Consider the following 17,240-nt stretch of genomic DNA (forward strand, 5'->3'; position numbering starts at 1 on the left):
CTTTCTGTGGTAAGGAATTGATAAGATATTATGTATGAAAAGCATACATCTGAAAGCTCTTTATTTTACTATTTCTTAGTCATATATCATAATTTTTATCTTTTCTTTCGCCTTTTTTTTCTATGCATTTCATGAAACCTCCGAAATGCTCCATAATTTTTTTACAGTGTATTTATTTCCTTATACATACGCACGACCTATGGATGCCTCTCAGCTGTCAGTTAGTATCATCGATCGTTGTTTTTCCAAAAACTGATAGTGGAAAATTACAACGCATGATTGTAGGTGTCAGTGTGAAAGTAAGTGTTTGCTGGTGCGCTTCACGCGCAATTGAAAGCCGTAATGATTTAAAAGCTGGAAGGAAAAACGGTTAACTCAAACTTGCTGCCACAACGTAATGGACCTTGAACGAAAAACTTTAGAAAAAAACTTCTCGGCATACACTGAGGGAAAAAAATTTAAAATCAAATAGAAACGTATTGATCTTACTAAAACGTCAACGAAAGTACTGTATTGGTAAATATTCAATTCAATTACGCGATATATAAAATGACCGCGTTCGTACTGAAAAAGCATCCGTGAAGTGAATAATCAAACAAAAACTAAAAAAAAAATAATGTGCATGTTGCCTGCAGTGGAATTCGAACCCGATCGTCTCCGGACATCAACAACTTGTGGCAAGCATCTTTGCGCACTCAGCTACACCCAGCATATAAATTTTCTTTTAAATGTTGAATATCCATCAACACCACAGCACGGCCCTGTAGGGAAACCCCAACTGGTGAACCAAATTTGTAGTTCCGTACTAGATCTTTATCGACAAAAACGAACCAGTCCGATATAACTAGATCGCCACCAGTTCAAAAGCAGCGATATGTGGTACTTTTAAAAAACAATTTTAGAAATCTATATCAAAATGACGAATTTAGAACTGGTTCAAAACTATAGAAAAAGGGATGCAGAACGAACTAGATCCATCGGGAATTTTGAACTAGTTCGAAATACTGAAAAAGGATGCAGCGGGGGGCTTGTTTACTTTAAATAGATTTTTGCTTGGCGGGTTTTTCGTTCAAATACGTTTTCAGTCTGCACGTCGCAATGCTTTTTCATAGTTTGGTAATACAAAACTAAAATTTGTGTTAACATCTTAACATTTTGGGACCTTCTGGAATATAACCAATAACAGTCAGCACCTCTGCAAATTCATCTACAGCCAAAGGTATGTAAACGTGTTTTCAAATGCACAATTTAATTTACATTCATTCAAACAAGTTTGATTTCAGATTGAAAATACATTTCTCTGCAAATAATTAAAAATTGCTACCATGGTAACCCAAAAAGAAAACATCTTGTTACTTTTTTCGTTTACAACTGGTTCGAAACTATAGAAAATGGGTGCAAAGCGAACTAGATCCCATATGTCGAATTTAGGACTGGTTCTGAACTATAGAAAAGGTAATGCAGCGGGGGACAATTTCCAATTCCTATGACATCGCTGTGTTAAATTCGCCAGTTATTTGCATGCAAAAGAGATTTATCGCGAACTAGTAGTAGTTCTTAATGTACTAGAAGCGCACCAGTTCAAAACTAGAGATTTTCCCCACAGGGGGGATTTGTACGGATAAACATGTATGTACTATGTATGTATGTGTGTGTTGGCACCGCTCGCAGAGGAGCGCGTTAAGACATCCGCCAAAATATTTCGGAAAAATATTAAGATTTAAGTGAGCTGGACCGATTTGAAAATACCTCCAAAAATGGAGTTTTTTATGAATAAAAATAGTTNGACAAAACAGATTAAGCTTAAAAAATCTGCATAAAAATATTTAAAAATCTTTTCAACGGAATCGTAAGAATGAGATTTTTGATGCTGTTTTTTTTTACTTTTTTCAAAGATTGATTTACAAAAAACTTGAATAACTGGGCCAAAACTATTCTTATTTAGACTTATGGGACCTCGATATAAAGGTATTTTCACACTGTTTTTATTTCATTTCAAAGAAAAGTTATTCGTGTCCCATTGTTTTTTTTTCGAATACCAACACATCATAATTCAACTTTGAATGACGTTCGTTCATCCTACCTTTCTCTTTCAGCCTTTGAATGAGCTTATTAGCAAAGATATAAAAGGGGTGAGAAAATACCATTCCAATGATACCTCACAAGTCTAAATCGGAAGAGTTAAGGTTCAGTTATTCAAGTTTATCTTATACCAATCTTTGAAAAAAGTTAAAAAACAGCATCAAAAATCTCATCATTACGATTCCGTTTAAATTTTTTTTTAAATTTTTTAAAAATATTTTCATGCAAATTTTTTAAGCTTAAAGCGTCTTGCCATTTGAGGGGGTTTTTTCAAAAAAAAATCTTTAAGAAACTATTTTTATTCATGAAAAACTCCATTTTTGGAGGTATTTTCAAATCGGTCCAGCTCACTTAAATCTTAATAATTAACAAAGTACCGATTTTTCTTTGTATGGGGAGCGATGCAGTCTAATGTACATTAGACCGTACCACCTCACAAGCAAACAAAAAATAAAAGTTCGCCGTGCACCCCTGAGTCTAAGGTATTTTTTGGTGACACCTATATTCGGCAATAATTTTTTTTTTTGTTCTAAATGGTTCTACTGGGATAATCAAAAAACTTCCTTACCAAAAGTTTTGTGAATTCGGGAGCGCTTTACTGGGAATGTACAAGAGCTTTTAAAATTATTCGAATAATCGAATATTTGAACAATCGATTGGCAATCGTATTTTCGATTTTCAAGCGAATTTTACAGATCGAAAAACGAGAAACCAAATCGATCATGTTGTGATAGACGGAAGGCATGCTTCAAGCGTTTTGGACGTACGTACACTCCGAGGGCCAAGATACGCACCCGCCTCTGTGCAGCAAAAAAAGTGCGCCCAACAATGCAAGGAAAGCTTAACGTCGAAAAGCTGCAATCACAACATACGGCCAATTTATTCGCCACTCGANGGAAAAGTGAGTTAGGTTTGCTGCTTTATTAAGAAAAAATCTCCTTCTAACCAGGTACGTGCTCCATTTTGCTTCCACAACTGCACTACGTCCTTAGCCAAATCAACTGTAGCAAGTGCACAAAAGGACCAGGCAGGTGAAATGTAAGTACAAACTTACGAAAGTATTTGTAATAAATAAAATGAGGAGCGCTGATCTTTTAGAATACTTTAAACGAATGTGGTTCCGTCTATCGACCTAATTATATGAACTACAAATAAATTCATGCAATGAAAATATTCGATTAACAGAAAACGAGCGATTATTCGACGGTAAACGATTATTTGAATGGTTAGTTTAAATATTCGATTAATCGAATATCAAGAGCCCTAGTAAGTACATACGTGGTACTTGAGCTCAATTAGCCTCATCGAGACAAAAACATCAATACATCATACATTAAAATTCGACTGTAAATGCCGAAGATATGACGAAAAACTACAAAAGCCGACCCTTGCGTTCGGAAAAAAATCGAAATTGGGTTTTGGAGAAATTGATTTTTAGAGAGCTTTAATTCGCTGGAATTAGGGTGGTAGGAACTGAGATATTATGGTTGGTTAGTGCATACTAGAAAGTGGTACTTGAGGTAAATGAGCTTTTAGGAGAAAAATTTGTCTGCTCGAGGCAAGAACATCGATGTAAATAGATATCATACTTTAAAATCCGACTGTAAATGCCAAAAATTTGACTCTTAGATAGATATTACGAGGTGTGCAGCATGACCTACTGACCTATTGTGCCGTCTACTCTTCACAATACTTCCTCATCACCTAGATCCCTTAGAAAGTTCAAAAGCTCTTTCGTGGATAGTAAGTGAATGTGCTTAACGTGTGGCCACATTGAGCCTAGACTGCAGACTGCATGCATGACACTCGATGAGAATATGGAGTGGTGTTTCGCTGGTAGAGTTGCAGAACCGGAAAAGGTCATTTGACCTTATATAGATGTCCACTTAGTCCTTTGGGAGGTTAAATATACTTTGGAATGCCCTCTTGTGATACCCTTCTAGAAAACTCTTTGCCTGATGCAATAAATATACTCGGTACCTCGCCATAGGAACAGAGATCTTGGTCCTGGTCTCTCTGGGGTCTTCGAGCCGTCTATGTACCAGTGTAGCGTGCTATCCTGAAGGAGTCTTTCGTAGGCGGAGATGCTCCAGTTTGCTTTACTGCATGCATCTATTTTAAACCTCTTCTTAAGGACTAAGGCTCTACCTACATATGTAATGTCTAGGAAACAGAACTAGCGGAGGCGAGTACCCTAGATTCGCCATATACCCAGACAATATGACCAAACCCCTCTAGCAAAGCTAAGGAGAGTTCTTTTCGCGACCTGCTCGCTGGTTATGGGAAGGAGCTCAAGTTCAAGGACCACTTCCAGTGCGCATCACTTCCGTTATGCATACAAAGGTCACTTGTTGTTGTTGTAACAGCATACAAACTCCCTAAAGAGGTTTTGGGGAGTGTTGCTGGAGTGACAGTCCTTGGCCAGTCGTTGTAGCTTAGTGAGTGATTGTAGTTTTTGAATCTCAAGCCACCGCTTTATAGGTTATTATTGCCTGTACGATCACGATGTATAGCCATCTTAGGATATTGGGGCTACATTCCCAGGACTTTCCTGAGAGACGCATGCACGCCAATAAGGCTTTCGTGGCCTTGGAAGTGGTCGCATCTACATATTTCTTCTATAGACGCTTGGTGTGTAGGATTAATCCTAGATACTTTACTTTGCAGGCCACGTTGACCACGACCCCATCCAAGGTTATGTCCCTCATGCACGGGAAGGCTCTATTCCTATTAAACAGAATGACAGCAGTTTTGGATGGATTAATGCTAAGCAATAACTTGGCACACCATTCCATTGTTAATCGTACGCCTCTTTGAATAACGCCACAGAGGGTGCCCTCAAACTTTCCCCTGGAAATTTCCACTATGTTGCCCGCACAGGCTTGGCAGCGGATACCATTGTCAGAGTGAATCTGAAGGAGTTCATCCACTATTAAGCTCCGCAGAAGGGCATATAGAACCTCTTCCAGAGGGCAGACTTTTTTATTTGTAGTTGCACCACGCTGTCCCCTACATCGTTCCAGCAATTCTAGTTTGCAGAGATGTATCCAGCCTGTTGCAGATCATAGGCTGCGCATTCCGTATCTCCAGAGCCAAGCGCATCCTAGAGTAATTGTCAAATACTCCCTCTACATCGAGGACTGTTTAACCATATTCAAAGGTACTCCGAATTTCGGTTATGAGTTTTTACATGCTGACAAGGGTGTGTGAGCGTTGTCTTTGGACTGCTATATCTAATATCTTGTCCATTCCTTCCAGATACTTATGAGTTTGAACGACTTCGCGGATAAGGGTTACTGGCGCCTTCCGCCACAACTGTGGAATGTAAGCTTCCGCCATGCTGCTTCGCATTATGCCGACTATGTGCGGATTAAATTCCCACAATCCTGCTGCAGCATGACTGGCCGGACGCCATCTACCTCAGGGGTCCTATAGTGCTCAAAACGAGTCCAGCGCCCATCCGACTGAACTCCGGGTAAATATACTTCTTGCTACTTTCCAGTCAGATGATCGCGGCCTAGTCTGCTCAGCATTCCGAGAGCATGACCTTGTTAAATAGTTTGGGCAACTCCCTCTGGAGCGCTAAGAGCTACCGAGACCACCTCGCGGTTTTGACCGTACATTTCGGCTTGGTCTCAAGGCAGCTATAGTTAAAGGTGTCGGTCTGTCCATAACTTTGGCAACAAAAAGTTTTTTCTTCGAAATTACTTTGGACTGAAGGGTGTACGGCGAACTTTTTTTCCAATATGGTTAAATATACATACGTATGTATCAGTCTAACCTTAACACCTGCCACTGCCGATTAGGGGATCCGTATCAACCCCTTCTTTGTAATACTACTTTCTTATTTGGGCAAAGTGTGGCCTGTCTACTCTCACTTCAGTCTTCGAAACCAGATTTCAAGAGGCTTGATGTTAGCTTTCTGAGATTTTTCACTTAAAACTATATTTGGCCAAAAAGATCGGAGTATTATTATAAAAAATTTCCTTGCAATAGTGACTTTCCAGGTGGAATTTCCATACAGCAGTATCGAGTAGGGATGGAAAGTTTTGAAAAATAATCGATTCTCGATTCTCGAATCTTATTTAATCCTTAGGATTCTTGGAATCGGATAATCGACGGCGAGATTCGAATTATTCGATTCTAATCGATTCTTTATTTCAATCTGTCTTTCAGTTGAAAAGTCTATAAAAACGGCTAATAGCTAATAATGATATTAAATATAATGAATCAGTTAATAATATTATAACCAGAGTTTAAATAGTAAATTTATGGAAAAAGTGCTTCATTTGCTATAAAATGTGTGAATGACACATATTCACGATACTGTTTGATATGGAAAGTAAATAAATTTTAATCCCCTCCTTAAAATTGCTTGTTTTCATAAATTCATGTCTACCATTTGCTAATTAGTCTTACTTAACCCTTCTGCAATGTTTGGGTCAAAATGACCCAATTTTCATGAAAAAAATTCTTTAATTACAGAGTTAGGCAATTTTAAATAAGCGGCGGTGTTGTCTATTCGTTAAATGCATAAAAAATAAAGTGTTTTTTTGTTTTATTTTGTTTTCTAGAAGCCAACATAGTTTTTTCATCCACCCAGAGTGTTTCTGGGTCCAAATTATTACTTAGTACTTAAGGGCAACTTTGAGCAGGTAAGAATACAGCACTTGGCCGATAAAGTGTCTGCCTATGATAAATAAAATACTAACTGAATAAAATATTTTATTTCTTAAAATTTAATTATTTCTATTATTGGGTTAAAATGACAAAAAACATTATACGCAGGGGTAAATCCCAAACACTGCAGAAGGATTAACATTTATGGTAGTCATGCCAGAAATTTCACAATTCTAACTGACGCGTATCTAAAGATGTGAGAAAAATAAGAGAATCGAGTTCTCAGAATCGATTCTAGATCGATTCCGAAAATTTAGAATCTCTCTCTAAAATCGATTATTTCGAGAAAATCTTCGATTCTAGAGTGGAATCGGAATCGATTTTTCCATCCCTAGTATCGAGACTAGTCTTTCGAGGAGGCTGAGGAGGTTTTACATCCTAAATAATTAAATAAGCAATAGGACACAGTCATTGCGAAAGTAATACGTAAAATTTACTGGCGCCGAAAATCAACATTAGCAATAAATGAATTTACTAAGTAATACGTAATTTTCTATACAAATTTACTCTCTTTTCACGTACAAAAATATACATAATTTCTTCTAATAGAAAAACTGATAAGCGCATCTTAGCTACTAAATATGAAGATCTTCTGTTATTTGCTATTTGCATTGATAACCTTTAGCGGCTAAAATTTGCAATTTCTGGTGACAAAAAAAAACGCAAAATTAAATTAATATTTATATGCATGTATATATATATATGAATCTAATATACGAGGGGCACTAAGTCCTTAAAATAAACTAATTTTGTCGTTTGAAAATTTTATTTGGTTTTCAAGATATTCTTCAGCATCATTTATAAACTTTTGATTACGCTTGCAACAATTGGTGAAGAATTTTACATTACTAGATTACAGGCAGATGGACAGAAACGCTCCTGCTCTGAAAATATTCAACGCGGGCCGCATTGCTGGTAACAGAGGAAGGGGAAGGCCTCCTCTGCGTTGGAAAGACCAGGTGGAGAAGGACTTGGCTTCACTTGGCATTCACTTGGCGTCAGTTAGCACAGAAGAGAAATTACTGGCGTGCTGTTTTGGACTCGGCCAAAATCGCTTAGGCGGTTACAGCGCCAATAAAGAAGAAGAAGATTACACCCGAACAAGGGTTAAAACGAGCCACACGGGAGAGAAATATTGGGTTAAAATGTTCCACAAAAATATGCGCCATTAAGTTTAAATATAGGCCTTCGGTTCGGTTAATTCTTCTGTTAATTAAGAGAAAAAAGCGGTTTTCCGGTTCAAAACCGGTTCGGCTCAAAACCGGTCCACATCCCTGGTTTTGACCATTTACTTTTTCTTTATTTATTTTTAGTTTATAACACAACGAAACCCATGCAACCCAAAGCAGCAGACTTATAAAAATTCGGCAATTTTCATAAAAATTTCAAAGTTTTTTAATTTTGGAAAAAATGCGGGCTCGCAATTTTACCAGTTTGAAACGGCTAATAATTTTTGTGATCTTTTTCTTGTTCACGCACATTTTTTATATCGGTCAAAATGGTCAAATAAATGGTATAAATGACAAAACTTGCAAAGAAGTAGAGATCCTAATTATGTGGGCACGACTGTATTTATACAAATCCGTATGTATGTACAGACATACATATATAGACAACTCTAGATGAGGTACATATGTATGTGAATTAATTGCGGAGCTGAGAAAAGAACTGTTTTCGCGTTACTTTTGACATTACCTGAATTATGCGCGCCTAAAGTCGTGCTTAATTTTATTATATTTAATCCCACATGCATTTATATATATGCATATGTAACATGTCATATACCCCGTAGGAAAAATTAATGCACATTAAAGAAAGTTACAAATGTGGACCCCAATTTATATATTTTTTTTTTGTAGTGTGTGAGTATTTCACATAATTATAATTTTACCGTATATATAAAGTTAAATAAAAGCTTGTAAAAATAAAAGCCCATATTCAAAAATAGCGTTGCAAAAAATAGTAGGTACTGTGCCCCTCAGTAATCGCGATTGTCGATAAATGCAAACCCTCGATTTTCGCGAACCACAAAATTTAATATTGCAAGTTGCAATTTGCAACCTTTGTAAACGCGACATTAGAAAATGTTTTAACTCAATAACCGCGACACTATGTCACGTTACAACAAAGTAAAGTAACATTTATACATACATTACCTGCAGCAATTCAGACTCACCCTAGGTTAGCCCTCAGATAGTCCCTATTGTTACCAGTACTAGTCCCTCATAATTCCCCTGCCAATGGTTTCAACTGCCATTTTTAGCATTGGCGTATCATTGGAAAAGGACCGGCCCACTCAACAGTGACCGTGAGATAGTCGTAGACTAGTTCAATTTTTTTCGTTGGAACACGATTACGTTCTGCACTTCACAGATGCTTTTTAATATTTCGGAAACACAAAAACAATAATATTTTATCATTTTACAACCATGTTGCTTCTGACGGCATTTGAACCCGGACCCTCCTGAAAGCTAACAAATACTGGCAAGCATATCTGCGCACTGAGCTACACACATGCAAATGTGTGTTCAAATGTTCACTTTGAATCAAGGCCAAACGAAGCGATTGGGGCATTTACAAGGGGTGTTCCTTAAATTTTTTTATTGAATTGATAGACAACACCACCCTGTCACTGCCAAACTGCACTTTTTGTCTATCTCTAGACCGATTCCTTCCGACATTTTCGATGCAAGCAAATGTCCAATTCTGACCAGTCAAATTTGAACCAGTGAAGTACTAGTTCTTTACGGGAAATTGGACGCCTTAGTGCTGCGGGGTAAGTACATACATACATATGTAAATATGTACATATATGAAATAAAATGCGAATTTATAAAATAAATGCATGTGTATGAAATTGAGAATCAATTTTGTTTTCTCTTTAATTTTATAATAAACAATTAAAAAGTGTAAGTTGGGGCTTAGCCGAACATTAACTACCCGAACAAAGTATTTAATATAGTTTTTTTACCTTTCCGAAAACTACCGCTACATGGTAAGCAGGGGTGTTTTACCCCTAAGTATTTTAAACATCTTCGATACAACGTTCAGTTAGACATAATGACTGATAACTAATGTGGGCGGTATCACGCCCATTTGCCAAAAATCCATAATAATGTTACTTCTTTTCAAGGGATTCTTGTTAGTATCAATTTTGAGTAAATTAGCGTCCTTAAATTTCGAATATCGAAGTTTCAAACATTTCTGAATTTTACCGTTATATGAAAATTAGGCGTAATTTTAGTCGGATTTCAATAATTTTCAACGTTAGGCTTTTATGTGGCAAACACAATAATCAAACCGAGTTTGGTACAAATTGATCAACCGGTTACCGAGATACACATATGTGGTGCCTCGCACACTTTCCAAAAGTTTGTCATAAACGTATTTTTTGCTAAAAATTATTGCAACCATCAATTTGGAATAAATTAGCTTCAGTAGTTACTGATTTATCGAAGATTTCGTCCTTTTCTAAATCCCACTTAGTTCTCGCAAGCAGCTCAAAGTTGTGTTTTACTCATTCGGTGCAGGTCTCTGGTGTGGAAGTCATGTGACGAAAATGTTGGGAGTCAGTTGAGATTGCAGCTTTTCGATGTTGAGCTTTAGAAACAATTTTGCAACAAAATGTATTTATCTTTTTTTATTCACTGCCATCATCATGCACATTTGACTGAAGGTTTGTCTTGATGATGAAGCATGGAATGCACCAGGACGTTTACATAATTGAGAATATGTAGCAAGGCGAATTAATATAAGGTAATAGCAGGAGTACAAAAACAAAAATTTACATGTATTTTGTTTTTACTTTGGCGGCATAAACTCTCAAAATCTGTAAGAGTGTGTGTAGAAATTCAAACAAAATTTTTCAATTTGATATCAGAAGCCGTGCGGCGAAACACATACACAAAATCAGCTGAGCTAGTAACACCACCTTATATAAATTCGCCTTGATATGTAGATATTAGTTGTCAACTTGTTGTATAAAGTAGGCGTTCAGACAATTATAAAAACAAGTAATTTTTAAGCAAAAAACAAAACCGCCTTCAATTATCGGATAAAAATTCAAGAGGTGCAGTTATATATATGTGACCTGGTTTACGGAAAGGGGGCTTAGGTGTCAAAAAATCAATTTTCACTTTTTGGTTGATTCGGATGGAAGATGAGATGCTTTTTCACGTGGTGAAAAGCAGAAAATCCTAACTTGCTTAGAAGTGTACTAAAAATGTAGAGAAAGAAGAGTAAAAATACGACAAAATATAATTTATTGGTAATGAACAAAATACATTTAGGGGATTCGCAAGACGTGTTAACCGTCGTAAAATCTTAAGCTTAACACTTGTTTATGTAAAATAGCGGTTAAAATTGTTGGGGGGATGGCTAATTATATATTCTTTATCAGTTTAAAAGAATTTCGGTTTAGTTAGAAATCCCCTAAAACCATTTTAATTAAAAAAGATGTTAACCTTAAGATTTTACGACGGTTAACACGTCTTGTGAATCCCCTAATTGAATTATAAGCTATAAAGACANTTTTGCCTCTTTTTCGAAAATTATCACAAACCACCGCCGAATTGTTCAATTTACTGCCCAATCTACTGTTTTCGAAAAATCAAAGACATTGATGAAGACAATGAAAGAAGTGTGAATGTATTAGTAAGTATGTGTGAATGTATTGCTATTGTCTTCGCAAAATTGTCTTGTGTAAACCCCAAGTTAGGTACAGGAGAAGTCATACGCAGCAAAACCTATCTATTCAAAACCATATTGCACTGCCTCAGTCCCTGAACGTGATGGCTGAGCAGTTTGCCATCCAAGAAGGTGAACGAACTTGCAGAAGAGGGCACATCCGTTCTACTTTCGCAGCCCTGGGAAGGGCTTAGGAACGCCGCTTGCTACCTGCAAGCTAACACTTGCAGTAAGACAAAACTCATGTGGCTAGGATGGAACTAGAAACTATCGAAAAGTCTGCTCATACTGGTTATAAGGGACATATGTAGCTCCAGCACGGGCTACAGTAATGTTCAATTACCAGCGAAAGGCATGTGGAGAGGTTGGGGTTTCCGGATAACGACTTCTGCGGAAGCTAAAGAAATGAAAAAGAGCAGAAACCTTGTGCCACCTATTCTGCTATATCCCACACTCTGCAGAAGAAAGTTTATTGGTTGCGAATTTGTCGACGGCTTATCTGACATATGTATGTAGCTAAAGTTGAAATACAGCAATTTTTAGGTTTCGCAGACTCCAGACGAGGGTTTCAGTAGTAGCGTGTTTACGATTCGCGTGGTATTATAGCTGGCATAAATATATGTAAATAAGGGCCAAGGTGTAATGGTGTGACCATTGGCAACCACTTGAACCTAAGCTTCGCCATATGTGGTGTGCCAACTCCAAATGTATGTACATATGTGTTCATTCATAAGTGATTCGGTTATAATTTGTTGTTGATTTGATATTCAATAATAAACTCCTTGCATGCAATTATTTAAACTCACCTGATTGAGGTTGTAAACTTTCCACAACGATGGATTCGTCCCCATTTTTGTTTAGAAATCCTCTTTTTCACCGTCAGTTGTCCAAAATCAAAATCTTATCACATTTGAAAAATGTTTAACCACACCATCATGATTTAATAATGAATCATGCCACATCATTACAATTCCTTGAACAGATAAAATTTATTCAGTAAAAATAAATAAATAAATATTTCACAAACGTCGTAGGTAAAAAACAGAATCAGTGTTGAAAACTAAACAAATTACTAAGAAACTGGAATTCAAATCACATTCGGAAAGATACTAAGTATTTTTTTACAAATGCTTGCTGTAAATTTTTCTTCTGTTGCGCTGGTTGCTTTAGTTAGGTTAGGTGGTGGTCCGTTAAGGGCTCAATAATACATTTTATATATTATCCATTGTGTTACCATTTAATGGAGTTTCCTGGAAAGTTAACTATTGGTGAAGAATATGAAATTATTAAAAAAAAAGCGCTGAGAGCTCACATAAATATCCGCAAACAGCTAATGTCCACCTTCAGAATTCCCTCCAAGCTTCGATGTACAACATGTCGAAATGTTTAAACCTTATAGCCCAGTTAGGCATACTTAGCGTTGTCACATAAGAATCTGTTAATTGGGCTTTGCGTGTAAGCGGTTACCCAACACATAGCACTTCACATGTGAATTCTGTTGATTTTTACGTAAAAATGGTATAACATTGCAATTATGCATAACTGGGCTATTAGTCTCACCAGACAGAAAATGACAGCTGAGTAGAAAATACTGGGCAACTCTTCCTCGTTATCCTCCAAATAGCAGCCCATTTTAGTGCTTACGGTTGACTACCGGTCAGAAGTACTTTGAAATATTATCCGATATTAATGGAATTCGGGTTTCCCTGCAAAAATCGCAACTACTCCATGCATGCGTGTAAAGAGTATTTCCTAAGGACCAAGGAGTACTCCTAAATTACCCACAATTCATATAAAAAATATGATCCAATTAATATTGCGATGTCCTAGGGCAGGACCATATACTCCATCCCTGCATTACAACAGAGTAGCACAAAACTACTCCAACATATTAACAATGACATTGTTGTTATATTTTTTGTTCTTCACTTCTCAGTTGCTTTTTCGAAATTAATAAAAACCAAAAACAAAAATTAAAAATTACATGTTGCCTCTGACGGCATTCGAACCGGAACATGCTGGGAGCTAACAACTAACAGCGATCATCTCTACACGTTCAGCTACAGCCAGACATGCAAATGTGCTTTCAAATGCTCAACTTCAATCACATTTCATTAAAACACGAGCAGTGATCGGGTAACAAACAATAAACTGGCACAGAGACACGAGTTGGTCCGATAGAGCATGATAGAGGAACGCTTTTGTAAGTACTCCAATATACCACAAATAGACTACATGGTCCAACGATTTTTGCAGGGTTTATCCTAGTTTTTACCAGAAAAACTTAAACCAGTCACAAAAACCAAATTTGAGTTAATTAAAATAAAATCTACCACATTTTAGAGTGGCGGAATATTGCGTTGGTGTAGTGCAATTTACGTAAACCTTCTTGCGTTTCAGCTCGCTTGACATCTTCCTTGGGTAGACAGATGGTACAGGCCCTCTGTACCCTATCCAGTTTGCAGCTACCCAGCAAACGTTTGGAGTCATAACTGAGTATTTAAGGAGCCCCATTTCGAAGCTTTTAAGCTCAAAATGAGTTCATTTTAGAGTTCGAAATAAAGCAGGGGCGAGAACCGGATGAAAAATTTTGTCGGTTCGGTTCAGCGGTTCGAACCTTTTTCTGCACTTTTGGATTGGTTCGTCAAAGCGGTTTTTTGGTCCTTGAACCGGGGTTTTGGTTCGGTTCAACGGTTCGAAAAACAAACAAGTAATAAAGACTAAGTTCGGGCGGAGTCGGACATTAAATACCCGGCGCAAGTATTAAATATATGATTTTCACCTTTCCGAAAGCCACCGCAACATGTCAATTTTGAGTAATTTAGCGTACTTAAATTTCGAAATATTGAAGTTTCAAGCATTTCTGAAATTTACCGTTATATGAAAAGCGGCCTCAATTTTAGTCTGATTTCAATAATTTTCATCGTATTGCTTTTATTTGGCAATCACAATAGCCATACCGAGTTTGGTATAAATTGGTAGACCGGTTACCGAGATACATATATGTGATCACAAGTGGGCGGTGCCACGCCTGTTTTCCAAAATTTTATCATAAACGTATTTCTTGGTAAAGGATTGTCGCATGCATCAATTTTGAATAAATTAACTTTAATATTTACTGATTTATCGAAGATTGCGTATTTCTCCAAATTACCGTTATATGGGAAATAGGCGTTGTTATTGTCCGATTTTGCCCATTTTTAATACCGTCCGTCCTACGCCCGAAAGAGGTGCACGTACAAAGTTTCGTTAAGATATCTCAATTTTTACTCGAGTTATCGTGTGCACAGATGGACCGCCGGACGGACAGACAGTCACAGCTTAATTGATTTCTCTTTTCATTCATTATATCTATCTCGATTCGTTTTACCTGTTACAAACAGCCGTAATGTGCTCAAAGTTATAATACCCTTGTGCACAAGTGCGCTCGGGTATAAAAAATATAGCGCAAGTTTAAGTGTCAAGTGTCTGTCAAATGAGATAGGTTGCCTTTAGATTTGATATTGTCTCATGGTAGGTAATAACATGTTTAACAAAAACAAAAAGTGGGTACATTTATCTATTAAAACTTGGTTGAAACGAACCTTTAAAACTTTATGAAGAGTGGTTCGGTTTTCGGTACGGATCAAACATTTGTGGAAAATTTCGGTTTGGTTAATGGTTCAGTTAATTAATAGAAAAATGCGGTTTTCCGGTTCAAAATCGGTTCGGTTCGAAACCGGTTCCCGTCCCTGAAACAAAGGTATTTCCCTTCCTCTGAAGGTCGACTTATATGAGCTTAAATTCATACACCAAATGAGCCTTAATATGATTCATATGGGACTCTTATTGGCCTCATATAGAGTGATGCCAGACATTTCCTATTAAATTACCCACGAAAATCGTCAAAAATCTCACAATTACCCACATCTTAAAAATGTATCCCACAAAATCAATTTTTGGAAATTGTTCAGGGAAGACGAAAAATCTATGTAGTTTCGTATTACTTGTCATTCTGCATCAAAAACTAAATTTTGAAAAAAAAAAATGGACCTGACACCTTTTCACCTTTAGGTAGCGATATACATATAATATTCTTTCGAAATTCAAAGGTCGGTAGATTACTGACTAAAGGCCTAAAACAATTTAAAAACACCTACTACATTCATAAATTAGCTTCAATGTTTATTAAAGCCCAAAATTTTGAATATTTTTCTCATCATATTCGTCTTGAAGTAAACGTCGCGAGGGACGAAAAAAAAATAAAACTCAAATATAATTATTATGAATAATAATAATATGTAATAGATTGGCGCTTACACATATGCATGTTAGTGTTTGGTCGAGCTTCTCCTCCGATTTGTGGCGTGTAGGGATGGAAAGTTTTGAAAAATAATCGATTCTCGAATCTCGAATCCTAGTTAATCCTTACGATTCTTGTTAGTACAACGAATCAGTTGAAATTATTGTAACAAGAGTTTAATAATAAATTTGTGGAAAAATTGTTCCATTTGCTATAAGATGTGTGATTGACACATATTAATGGTACTGTTTGATATGGAAGGTAATAAAGTTCCATCCTAAATTTGAATACCATCCTTAAAATATTCTTCTTTTCAGAAATTAATTTCTGGCATCACTATAGATATATGCCAATTACTCTTACTTAATATTTCTATTAGTCATGCCAGAAAGTGCAGAGTAATTATTGAATCATGATTGTCCATGGCTCAAATTCGCAGAATGTGGCTGATGAGATTGCACCTCCGACACACAAATCGCTTCGTCGCTCAGACTCGTTTGTGCTAAAGATGTATGCAAAATCAGAATGTCGAGCACTCAGAATCGAGTCTCTATCGATTCCGAAATTTTAGAATCGATTCTCTAAAATCGATTATTTCGAGAAAAGGCGTGCGCCCTGATGTTGTCACACAAAGCGGAGGCACCTACAGTTTTACGCCGACTCCGAATGGCGATTGTATTTTTATGAGAAGCTGTTTTTCATGGCAGAAATACACTCGGAGGTTTGCCATTGCCTGCCGAGGGACGACCGCTGTTAAGAAAAAACCTTTTTTTCTATATTTTTTTGCGATGTCGCTTTGCCCAGGGCTTAAACCCAGGCATTGCGGAGTGGAAGCGCGCACTGTTTACCACTACACCACAGCGGCCGGTAATTATTATGAGAAGACGAAAATAATTTACATCTTAAAATAATCGTCCCGCGAGACGAAAACCACTTTCCTATTGTTCAGTAATAATTATAGAGCAATATCTAATTTTATTTCTTATAATCGTTATGGTCTCTGCTTTAAAGTTAAGTCACTAGACTTTTTTGATTCAAATGCAACCGTTATTTTATATATTTATTTTTTTTTTTTTTTAATTTCAAAATTGTCCAAATAATTTTTACTACTTATACATAATTTCACTCAACATCACATCTTCAGAACGATTCAGAATTACGTAACAGTGTTCGAGACTGAATTTTCCTTTTTTATTTGAAATGTTCCTTTTTCCCTTTTAATAATTTTTGTTGCAAAATATCCCTCAAATAGGGAAATTACCCACAATCTGGCATCACTGCTCATCTGATATATGGCTCATTTTGGGCTCTTTTACGAGAATTTTTGGCATCAGATATGAATCATTTCTGAGTTTCTTTGAGGCTCTTGCGTGACACTTATTGGCCTCGTGAATGGCTCCTTTTCTCACTCTTATTTTAGGTTGTTCGTTGAGCCTTATTGTCCTTATCCTTAGACTCTTTTTGAACCTAAAATACATACATAACTATGTCCATACAACTACATATGTAT

At 36.7% G+C, this 17,240-nt stretch overlaps 1 protein-coding gene across 1 annotated transcript in view; it reads left to right on the forward strand.

Annotated features, from left to right (window-relative positions):
* Positions 1-237: 237 nt before the first annotated feature.
* LOC108373927 (neutral and basic amino acid transport protein rBAT-like) overlaps positions 238-17,240 on the forward strand; it is a 38,514-nt gene continuing 21,511 nt past the window's right edge. The window contains exon 1 of the mRNA XM_017629893.1: positions 238-299. Coding sequence (XP_017485382.1) covers positions 276-299 — 24 coding nt within the window. The 5' untranslated portion in view covers positions 238-275. The remainder of the gene's footprint in view (positions 300-17,240) is intronic.

This window comes from Rhagoletis zephyria, unplaced genomic scaffold (genome assembly GCF_001687245.7).
Source record: "Rhagoletis zephyria isolate East Lansing unplaced genomic scaffold, Rhagoletis_zephyria_1.1 Rzeph_scaffold_00085, whole genome shotgun sequence".
NCBI lineage: Eukaryota > Metazoa > Arthropoda > Insecta > Diptera > Tephritidae > Rhagoletis > Rhagoletis zephyria.